Source organism: Lineus longissimus, chromosome 19, assembly GCF_910592395.1.
Source record: "Lineus longissimus chromosome 19, tnLinLong1.2, whole genome shotgun sequence".
Lineage (NCBI taxonomy): Eukaryota > Metazoa > Nemertea > Pilidiophora > Heteronemertea > Lineidae > Lineus > Lineus longissimus.
In genome coordinates this window covers 9,427,492-9,439,381 of record NC_088326.1, presented here as the reverse complement: position 1 = coordinate 9,439,381, position 11,890 = coordinate 9,427,492, and the positions used below count along the sequence as shown (strand labels likewise).

At 40.7% G+C, this 11,890-nt stretch overlaps 1 protein-coding gene across 2 annotated transcripts; it reads left to right on the top strand.

Annotated features, from left to right (window-relative positions):
• The first annotated feature begins 1,307 nt into the window (after positions 1 to 1,307).
• On the top strand, positions 1,308 to 11,697 carry LOC135503374 (tigger transposable element-derived protein 2-like). Of its 2 annotated transcripts, XM_064796933.1 has the most exons (4): positions 1,308 to 1,621; positions 3,521 to 4,120; positions 6,565 to 10,317; positions 10,441 to 11,697. In XM_064796933.1, the coding sequence occupies exons 3-4, from the start codon at positions 10,281 to 10,283 to the stop codon at positions 11,421 to 11,423; spliced, it is 1,020 nt and encodes a 339-aa protein (XP_064653003.1). In that variant the 5' UTR covers positions 1,308 to 1,621; positions 3,521 to 4,120; positions 6,565 to 10,280; the 3' UTR covers positions 11,424 to 11,697. The 2 variants fall into 2 exon arrangements, 1 of the variants encoding a protein (XP_064653003.1); XR_010449896.1 differs by lacking the exon at positions 1,308 to 1,621 and having other exon boundaries at positions 3,535 to 4,120; positions 8,294 to 10,317; positions 10,441 to 10,907.
• The last annotated feature ends 193 nt before the right edge of the window (positions 11,698 to 11,890 follow it).

Sequence of the window (11,890 nt, the reverse complement as noted above, 5' to 3'; positions counted from 1 at the left end):
ATGGAACAATCGAAATTGATGTCCTTGTAAAAATAAGAAAGTTTCTCACTATCTTCGAATATCGATTGTGACTTGCCGTGTACATAGCTGAGGTCAATGAGCTCTTTCATCAATGCTGGTTTAAAAGTTTGGGTTCGTTCTAAAACAGCTGGTCAAAGTGGGCGCGAATTTTATCAGATACCCTAAGTGCTTTGATCCGGTAGACAAAACCAGAGAAGAGCAAAATTTCATCCCGAAAGGTCCATTCAAATCCAGGTTCCGAGTCATCTCGTATTCCTGAGTTCTGAGTCCAACGATTTGTCGATTAGGAAAACAGCGCTCCCTTCCTTCAAAGACGCGATAAAGTTCTAATTCAACTTGTGCATCTCGGATCTTGGGATCTTGGGGAACACGATAGTTGAAGTTTCATATTAAAGGTTGCATCTGATAGGCTGCAATAAGGGAAAAGCTTTTGTTTTTCTTGCTTGCTTATTGATCTTTTGCTTCGTCACGCCGTCTTAGCAGAGATAAGGTACTTGAAATCAGTCCATAGCAGGCCAAGTATCTCTAGATCCGAATGAACGCATCAGTTAAATACTACTATGGTATGGTATGCCATGATAGAGCCATTTTTGCAAGGAATATACCGAGGGACTCGGAACTCAGGAATACCAGATGACTCGGAATCTGGACTTGGCACGAATTGCCCGGCGTTCAGTCCGCGGGGGTGGGTATTCAATGCTGTACAAAAAAGCACAGTGATGCACACAAAACTCACTTATTTGGAGGAATTAAATAACCTAAGAAAACATGATATTCAACACATGATCACATCAACGGTTCTAAATTATCTGTTTTAGACTTGATGTAGAAAAGGAAAAAATCACAAAAACTTGAGAATATTATCAACTTTTTGTGATCATTTTCTCCTTATTCAGAGTCTGAAACAGACAAATTTGAACTGTTGCTATGGATAATTTTATGGTTAAAAACATGTTTTCATCACTCAAACGAAGTTAGGTTACTGAATTCCTCTAAGTAAGTGAGTTTTATGTACATCGATCAGTGACCTTTTTTGTACAACATTGTATACCTCTATATACATCATGTACATTTTATACTGGATTTGAGTATTGTTTCAGCTTTGATCAATAATTCAATAAACCTTATACCAATAAATCCAGTATTCAGCAAAAAAAATCGATCGACATTAATGCTATTCATGCCTCGCTCACGTTTTTTTTTCCTGATGCTTATGATTACCGGTGAAGGATTGGAAATGTCGAGTCTAAAACAGTAATTGCCGTTACTCGCTGCAATGACTGAGTTACGAAATCTCATGCGAATTCAAGTGATGAGAATGACATATATACTGGAATAGTACGGCTAGTACGGAGTTTCGCATTGAGTTTCGGCGCGTGTCGACATTGATCAGTATTTGCGTTTGGGAGCAGTTATTATCGTTCGACTTTGCAAAGCTCGGATATAGAGTTACCTAGTCTTACACTAGGCGAGACAACTTGCGTCTCTACTCGACTAATGCATGCCCGCCCAGCTCGAATCCGTTCTCCTACGTTCCAAATCGTTCCCTGCTTTCGTAGGCTACGACCCGCTAACATCAGGCTCTTTTGATTGTCACGCTGTAAGTATTGCTGCTACATTCCGGCTCCGTTATCACGTTGCGTGTATTTACACCGTGTATTTCTACTACACTCATCGGCAGAGTCGTTCCGCCTTCTGGACGTCACTCCCAACATCCGATCTCCCCAAAAGCTCCCGTGCGCGCGGTGACAAAGTTCGCGTAAAACAACGTCGATCGAAGTCAATTGTGTATACCATGTTAGGGGTTTGGATTATAACAGACTGATGGGGTAAGTAGGGAGAGAGGGCTTTAATTCAAATTCCGCGGCCGCCAGTGTTAACGTGACATTTCCTCAACTGATTGAGATGTTTTATACAGTGGTCCAGTACATGGCGTGCCCGAACGTTTACATACATTTCAATCAACAACACTGTCTTTGTCTCTTTCTCTTCAGAATGCTGGAATGTAAGACCTTTCGTTACAGGAAGCCTGTCATCACATTTCATCATCTACTAAAAAGCAGACTTTAGTTTCATTGATTTCATTGTTTTTATTGGCATAATTTGAGAACAATGCATATTTCATGAGTGTCATAAGTTTACATACACTGGTCGTATATTTCGTCGTTTTGCCTTCCACGCCACTTACAGCTGCTAAGCGTGTGGGATCTGTCAACAAGCTTCTGGCAATACCGAAGCCGAATCTTGGCTCATTCCTCGTGACACAGCCTGTACAATTCATTCAAATTGGTTTGTTTCCTCACACGGACCCTCATTTTCAGCTCTGTCTACATAATATTTTCAATCAGATTCTAATAGGGGCTTTGGCATGAGCTAAGATGTTCACTTTATTCTTCTGAAGCCATCCAGCGACCGATTTTGAAGTATATTTATAGGATCCTTGTCTTGTTGAAAGATCCAACTCTGTCCCAGTTTGAGCTTTCTGGCGGACTGTCTCATACACAGGTTTCCCTGGAGAATATCCAGATCGTCCTCATTTTTCATGATTCCTCTATTCTCCGGAGTGCTCCAATCCCATCCCAAACATCCTAACAGGTAGCTGCCACCACTGTACTTCACAGTCGGTATGGTGTTCTTTGGATCAAAATGCAAGACATGAGTGAAATAATTATGGTCGGGTATATTCGGCAAGCCAGTCGCCGAACAGACAGCATTTTTGCCCTGTTTGGAGAGCCGCTTGCTGAACAGCACTGAGAATCAACCAAGTTTGGCAAGCCCGGCCGATGCATACATCTTCGAGGCACAGTCCTCAATCGACTGATAACAATAACCACGCCATAACAATAACCAATATGCCATATTTTGAGAAAGAAATTTGCCGATTTGCATTCCAGTATTTTTTGTTTTCATATTCATTTCTGACTAGAATTCAAATATTTTGACTGCTGTTAATTGGCTTTTGAGAATTATGCTTTTTTTAATGTTTGTAACACTGATTGAGCAGCATCCCTTGGCTCTACTCAAAATTTCTTGAAATACCGACTGCATGAGGTTAAATGCTGAAGTCGGATGAACCACTGACGTAATTTAAAATAGGCTATAACCCCTAAGCTTCCATTTTAATAATTCTTTATAAGGGACCATTGGCATTATTAAGGCAATATTACCCAGATGTCGGCTGCCCAGTCTCCTGCTATTCTAAAGTAAGTTCCATTAACAAATGCACACAAAAACGACAATTTCTCCATGCGTTGATCCTTTCCATGTTGAACGATGCACTATTTTAAGCGCTACCTCTAGCCTTGGATGAGTTTTCCTAAGTCACTGTGATGGCGCTTGATTACCCCACTACTGTGACGATAATGGAAATGACGTAGCGTCGTAATAGCGGGGTGACGTCAACTCGGATCGCGGCGTGCACTCAAGTGGCGGGAAATGTATTTTGCGCCAGGACTTGCGCGTACTGAAATAACGAATAACGCTTTTTCTACTTTCTGAGAGCTGAAACAAAGTTGGAAAATCATCAAACACGTTCAGAAAAATAGTTTACTGATGAACCAGAAGAAGAACAAACATACTGCAATAAAAAGCCGCCCATTCCTTTAAGGAATGCGTGCTTCTTCGTTCGGTGCAAATAGTACGTCGCATGGGCTAAATCAACATTGTATCAGATTTACTGTGGTGCTGTCATCTACCATACTATTGAGTAGTTCGCTACATTTTCCGACCAGGTTAAACATATCAAGGGATGTTATATCATCAATACCGATTCCCGGGTTCTCTCCGGTTTCAAACGCACGCATAGCAGCGGTCAACTACTCTCGTTTGAGGATAGATCATGTCTGGCGCGGCTGGTGGTAGTCGATCACAATTCAAAAAAGTTGTCTTCGATTGGAGTGTAATCCAACCGGATTTAGGAGCCCAATATGTTACTTCACTATTGGCCTGTGCTATCCTTTGTATTCACCCAGACTGCTCAACACTAACTGTTCTGCTCGACGATGCGCGCTTTATCTGCCAGATGAGTAGAAAGAAGGGAACGTGCATGGAGAAGGAGGAGGCTTTTATGAATCCAGGTTCAAGGATGTATCAGAAAAAGGTGATATTCTTTACTATTCTGTTATAATACACTACATATTTACAGCATCAAAGGCTAATATTTCATCCCCTACTAGTGCGTTGTAACCGTTTTTAATAATCATTAATAACACACTCTGCAAAGCCTTTTCTTCAATTATTTCCTGATCCTTTTGGCAAAAATGTCTGTGAAAATTATAAAAATGACTATTTCATACAAAGTGGTTATTTCCACGACTGAGTCGGGGACGCAAGCCCGAAATGACGTTCCGTCCACGACAATTTCCATCCAATCCTCAGGCAGCGAATTGTTATTTCACTCAGGTTTAAAGTTAGATGATAATGTCGGCTTCATTTCAGTATATCTAATTATCTTCTTTTTTTTAAATGGAGTCGGCGACATTTTGCATCTGAATTCTTTTACATCACTGCACTAAAAGCAATGTTCAAGACTTAGATCAGATGTAAAGGAGCCTCCCGACTCTTACAGAATCCCCCGTGGCCTGATTGTAAAGACACCTGCCTACGATGCGAGCGTCCCGGCCGGGTTCGAATATCACTATGTCCTTTTCTTATTTTCTGATTCTTTCCGTGATTCCCATCATTTTTGAGTCAATATATTTTTGTTCATCTTTTTTTTAAAAACCCGAACTTCACGAAAAACAGTTGACTATATCATTAGTTTTCCCTAACTAGAAGTGAGATTTTTAGGCATGCCGTATGCCGTATGACACGGACCCTTACAGGGACTTACAAAAAATGTCGTGGACGTAAGGTCATTTTCGCTGTTCGGTCCACGGCAGTCGTGGAAATAACCCCTTTCTATTCAATATCCAGTCTGGAATCGATATAGAACATTGTTTTATATTCGTAATGCAATGATTTTCCTTTTTTTTACGAATTCCGGTAGACACTTCTCACTAGACTACATCACAAAATACACGCGGTTTAGGTTTGACCTACTTTTTAAGGTCACAGGGGTCAAATACCTTAATTTAAACTATACATGCTGTATCAATAAAAACGGAACAGTTGCTATTTTCCCCAATATTTACAACTCCAGGATTGAGATGACAAATACAATGTAGATCACATTATGCGTATGGATCTTAACTTCAAATTGACACCATTTACGTTTGAATAGCGTTCCGCATGGCTGGTCAGGCAGAGTTTAATAAACATAATGGCCCAAAATCCCAATTGTTGCAGGGTGAGGATCACGTTTGTATTTGACGCTCGGCTTCTTATTCATTGCATAACATTCTTAAGTAATGCCCAGTTGGTAGGAGGACATATAATATAATGCATTATGTGCATGGTAATTGGGATAATGGGACAGCTAAGGCCACAGGATAGTTCCTTCATTGTCACTAAGCGCGTTTGGGAAGTTTGGCAAGAGTGATAGAAGCCATCCTCGTCGGGTATCCCAACAGACTTGTCCCATCTAGAAAAACCATCTACCATTCACTTTCGATGGGATTGATTCGCGCCAAAAACTGACATTATGTAGTGGACTGTTCATGATCAGGCCCGTGTTCTTTGAATGGAGCAATCAGGCTGGAGGTTTTCTTGATCTTTGGTGGGCTCAGATTTTCCTACCATCTGGGCATTTTGTTACTTTAGAATGTTATGCAGTGATGAATAAGACACAGAGCATCAATTACAAACGTAATGCTCACCCGGTGACCAATGAGTTTTTAGGCCATTTTGTTTAAACAGTGCCTGACCAGCCATGCAGAACTCTATTCAAACATGAATGGTGTCAATTTGAAGCTATCAAGATCCATACACATATGATCTACATGTATTTGTCATATCTATCCTAGAGGTGTAAATATTACGGAAATGAGCAACTGGTCCGGGTATTTTTTATACACCCTGTATTGGTTTCCGGGGCATATCTTCATTTCAAAAGAAAAACTTTACACTTTGTGCACGGAATCATTTGTCGTCATGGCGATCTTTGGCGATTTTGCGTTCATAGACGGCAAGATCATCGATGACGTCAAGATTCCGTGACACTAACGATACAACGGTGTTGTTTCACTTGTTTCGACGTTGACAATACTTCGTTTTGTCTTGGCCTTGAATCGATTCACATGATCACAAATATGATATGAGGATAATAATTTGGTCTTGGCACGACACACGGACGAAAAGAAATGATTATACACGGGCTAGCTTCACCTTTGTTGATCCGAAAACATCCCGCGAGTGTCAGGTTGATATCATACACAGACATGACAAAATGACGTCAGGCAGACATCAATTTTGCTGTCACTCTAACACCATCGGAAAAACCTGACTGTGGTAATGAATGAACCTGAATATAAATGTTATGACACGCATGCGCACGTTCGGTTCGACAAAATAGCGACAAGAGTTTTACACTCTATCAGGCAACAGACAGCCATTAACCAATTTTCAACAGTTACATTCATAAGATAATGCTTCAATTACTAATAGGAAATATACACGACAGTATATAAAGGTTATGCTAGGGTGCCATTTTTACCCAAATTTACTGTCAATAAAGGTGATAGCTGGCATTTTAATCAGCAATATGGCAGAATACTGATGCTAAAGACGCCGAAAAATACACCATACCACCATGTTCTGGTTTACAATATGACTGATGAATATTTTCGACAAGTGTACAGAACTAAGTTCTATAAGCATGTGTCTGCTTGGAATCCTTTGCTTGACTACAAGCAGTTTACTGCATTCTTTTACGGACCTAAAGGGCAGAGGGGACGGTTTATTTTCTATGATATTACGAAAGGCATTTTTCTGGGAACACTTGTCGCTCCAAAAACAGAAAGTTGTTACACTGTTGGATCGACCATACGAGCTCAAATAGGATTTCAGGAGAAGGTGGTAGTCTCGTGTAATTTTAAAGGTCGTACAAAAGCAACGTTTTACAACACAAAAAGAGTTAATAATAAAAATGGGAGTTTTCAACTTATCCTTTATAAAGGCGTTTCTCTGCCTATCAATGTATCACCTCGTCTTATGATAATTAGTAGAGATGTCTACACCATTCAGGTCATTAACAGACGGGTACATATGGTTGTATATCAGAAAGAAGACATAAGCAATCCTATCGTTTATTTGATTAAACAAACACGTTTTACACGATACTGCCGAGTTTCGTCAAGTTTTTCATTAGAACCACACTTCCGTATATTTTTTCAACTGTGTTTTCCTGGACCACATGGCAATGCGATGGAGAGGACCTTTGTTCCACGAAACGGACTGTTAAGGAACGGGTCCGGTAAAATAGTATTTTCTGAAATGACTCCGTCTTTTCATCCTCTAAACAATGACGGTGACAGCAAACATTTTAGATTCAGCCCACTGGATGGTTCCTTAATTCAATTTATACGGTCTCCAAGAAAATCAACTGAGTCGACAGAATGTCTCGTGTCAGCTTTTATATATAAAAGACAGCAGTACCACTGACTCTACAGGGTGGCCCAGAAACGTTTTCCTTCACACAATGGATACACAATAGAATTCTATTGTGCAAGGGAAACGTTTTACCCCAGAAGATAGCTATTTTGTCTTAAGCGTGTTAAGTGGTGCAAATAAGATTGGGATTTTTGGAATCAGGACCCCTTTCTACAACAAATAGGCCGGTCAAAATCTCCTTACCTAAAATGTTGATCAAAAACAAAGGGTTAAAATGGCTATTTTGTCTTGAGTGGTGCAAATAGGACTGCTGTTCTTGGAATCAGCACCCCTTTTTACATGGCAAAGTAATCTTACCTAAAATTCTGATTAAAGGCCTCTATCTCCTGGTTGGATGGAGTATTTTCTCGGCCATGTATAGTCTAAACGGTGAAATATCCCTGTTGTTGAAGTTGGCGAATTTGCTCATTTTCAGTTGGCACTAAACTAAGTATCGCGCTTTCTACCGAAATTTAGTGGTTGATGCATCATAGATAAAAAAATGCCTTTTTCAAATTCAGTTTTGGCAGAAATTTTTCTCGTTAATAAGTGTCTTACGATGTGTGAGGCATTCGACCATTTGCTTACTCGTAGACGGCTTCATTAGGTCTAGTTCGTCCACAAGATGCCCAATATTATCTAATCAAATGGTGCAACACGAGGGTACAACGTTCTTTGGGGATTTTTTCAGATAAAAAGATACACGCAACAAAATCATTTTGAATAAATTTCATTTTTTTCATAGGCGATTAGCATTCTTAAATATCGTTTAGTTCAATTCCTGCCTTTCTTACCACCAATAAAAACGGAAAGGAATAGTTTTGTAGTCGAAATGCATGCCACATTTCCTTTGCTTTTGGTAAGCTATCATGAACAGCCTGTACCTTGGAAACGATTAATTTTCTATAGAACCGATGTTACTTTTCGCCACCATGGTCAAAGCTCGCGGGTAAGATATAATATGTCTTACTATGATGGGCCAGGCAGGCATTATGTCAAAATTATCTCCAAGTATATAATTTCGTTACGTCTCAAGAAGTCAAAGGCTATCTCTGGTTATGGAAAGATATACGATTTTACGACAGGCAGACATGTTGGACGTCTCATAATTCCAGCTAAAGAGAAGGAAATATGTAGGATTGCATTCAGCGTTGATCTGGCTACAATCGCTTATTTTGGGAAGATTTATTCAAGAAAATTGTGGCGGCTGACTTTGTATAATGTACAGTGGGAATTCAAGAATAACGAATGGATATGTACAATGTTACATAATTACACTGTCTACAACTACCTTCCTTTGATTAGAGGAGCAAAGCTAATCCGCAGTGAACTGCTACCTTTATTTGAATATGGCGCTGCTTTTCTCTTGGGACATCCAGATTCTCTAAAGTTTATGTTTTTTCCTGATATACGCATTAAAACAGCACTGCAGAAGTATCACACGCTGTTAATAAAAGGCCACCCGATACATCTATGGACGAATTACAAAAGTCGAATATTCCTTTATCGTTTTGAATTAACTCAGTCATATATAAGCATTGTCGAATTGCTTTTATGTTTGTCAAGAACCAACTCGATTCTGAATGAAAAGGGCGAGTATGTGGTAATTCGACGTAATGTTGAAATTCAAAGGTCGATGGCAGTGGATAGGAAACGATTTGTTCGACATATGGTATGGGTTGACCAACAGTGGAGCATATGTCAAATATACTATCAGACGTCTGATGGGCACCATGTGTATAAGGGAATTAATGTCTACAGTAGAACCGATAATTTGGAGGGTAAAGCATAGATCACGTTAGTTCACTAAAGCATCGCAAAATATTCACGTTAAATCAGACTACCAACCTTGCCAACTAAACCTTCGAATCTCCATGAAGTTCAAATAAGGATCCAGTTCATGTAAATGTGTGGATTTATTGGACCTCTCAAAGTTGATCGAGTGCTGATGCATTCGCCATAACACGCTAAGCTGGACGTTGATTGTTGATCTTTTATTAATCTGTATATTAATACTAGAACTTGTATAAGTATCTTTATGTCTACCACCGCCTTAACCGCTGGATGGAATATCCTATTTTTTAGTATGTGCATGTAGATTCTACCCGTTAAGCCATTCAGCTAACTCTCCATACTGTATACGTTGCATTTGCTGGCCACCACAAGAAGACCAGAATAGGCCTATATTACTCCTTATACGTGTTTAAGGCCACGAGGAGAGTTCCATTTGTCACCATTCACTGAAATGTTGTATAATAATTTTGGAAGCTACGGATTGCCCTGTCAGCAGTCTGCTGGCACACTGACATTAACTGTCAATGAAAGTTAGGCCTTTGAAAACAATCTTATGCAATATTGATTAGCAAGATGTTGAGGCCAAGGCAGTTGATGTTGTCAGCATGCTTGTAAGGACAATTCTTTTTCTCCTGATTTTGCACCGTCTTTGGTGCAAGGACAATGGGAATGGAGCTGAGGAGGACCGTAATGAAAATGATGCTGTTGGTGATAATGAAAACGTCGTAATTCCTCGCAGACTGAACGCTTAATCATTAGATATTCGTATCAGGCGACTTGATGAGTACCATGAGCTGAACATTGCAAGGCCAAATGGGATTACTCCTTCAGAATATGGACAGCTACGTGGCATTCCCCGAAGGACCATTGCGCGATGGATACAGGAAGAGGATGAATTGCGCGAGAGACACCGAGAATCCACATACAGATTGCGACAGATGCAAAGGCTAAGGCAACATGGAATTGATGGCACAGGTTAGTTATCCTGATGACCTTGGTGCATCGGGGAAATGAATCAGGTGAATGAGGTGAAATGTAGTTGGGGGCTGGTAGGCCCGCAGGTGATGTGGCCCTTACGATTTTCCTCTCTCATTTCAGGTAGATGGCCAGAGGTAGAGAGACTCTTAAATGATTGGTTCCTACAGCGTCGAGAACATGGTCTTCCAATAGCTGGGAGTAACCTGATGTTCCAGGGTGAACGGTTCTTCAATATTTGGTGGCACGATCTTCCTGAGGAACAGAGAGAACATTGGATGGAACTGCACCCTCATCTCATACCATTTTCAGCATCAAGTGGATGGTTACAAGGTTTCTTGACTCGTCATGGTATTAGCTACAGGAAGACTTGCAAAGACTCTACATCAATACCGCTCAATGCTGCAGAGTTGGTAACGGCATTTCAAAATGAGGTCCGAAACATTATCAATGATAATGGAATACAGATTATCGTCAACATGGATGAAACTTTTGTTCTTTGGGACATCGCACCCACGTACACGTACTCTTTGAAAGGTTTGAAACAAGTGGACATACGAACTTCGCGAGGAAATGCAAAATTAGGGTGTACGGTGACTTTAGCAATGACTGCGTGTGGGAGAAAACTCCCTGCAAGTATAATTTTCAAGGGTCTGCGCGATGATGGTCCAGAAATCGCTCGACTTCGGGCAACTGCCCCCAATGGTGTGCGGGTAACGGGCTCGCAAACAGGCTGGGCAAGTTGGCAGACACTGATTGCTTGGGTAAATGATTGCCTCATACCGTTTGTGGGAGACAACTTTCCATTCCTCCTAATTTGGGACATGTTCCCAGCGCACCGGCATCAACAAGTGCGTGACCATGTAGAGGACACTCCCGGGTTCATAGGGCTGATACCAGGGAGATGTACCTCACTGGTACAACCTTTGGATCTGACCATCATCCGCAGCTTCAAATGTACAATGAGACGCCTATGGAAGGAGTGGAAAATTGAGAACAATGACATTCATGGTCGTTCCCCACAAATCACCAGGGATGCTGTAATTCAGATGGTATCAACTGCCTGGGAGAGAATTGCCCCAGAAGCAATCAATACAGCATGGTGAGTGAGTGGGCTTGAAGGCAATCAAGAAAATCCGCCTCATCAAAATGATGAGGTACACTTTGAAGTTGATGCTGATAATCCCGAAGATGATCTTCATTTTCTTGAAGATTTAGATGAGTGAGATTGATAGGGTAATGCTCTCCAATAAAGCCCCGTGTGTTCAAATCAATGTGTTATTATGTCAGTTTTTCCCACAGGCCTAGGCCTAATTCCCTGAACAATGCAGTTGATCTATGAAGGCCTAAAACATGTATAAGGAGTAATATAGGCCTATTCTGGTCTTCTTGTGGTGGTGGGCCAGCAAATGCAACGTATACAGTATTTTTTTTTTTGTAGCGCGGAATGTGTTTTTCGTGTGTGTTTTCGTATGAACATCCTGAGATCGTGTGTTTTTTCGTATGAACAGAGCCCGGCACCTGAGATATACATGCAAGATCGCCACTCCATTTTTAGGAATTGTAAAGACAC

Excerpts from the sequence above, each read along its gene's own strand:
- LOC135503374 (XM_064796933.1), top strand. The coding sequence starts at position 10,281 with ATGCAAAGGCTAAGGCAACATGGAATTGATGGCACAG. Across the intron at positions 10,318-10,440 it reads ACATGGAATTGATGGCACAG|GTAGATGGCCAGAGGTAGAG; the intron begins GTTAGTTATCCT and ends CTCTCATTTCAG.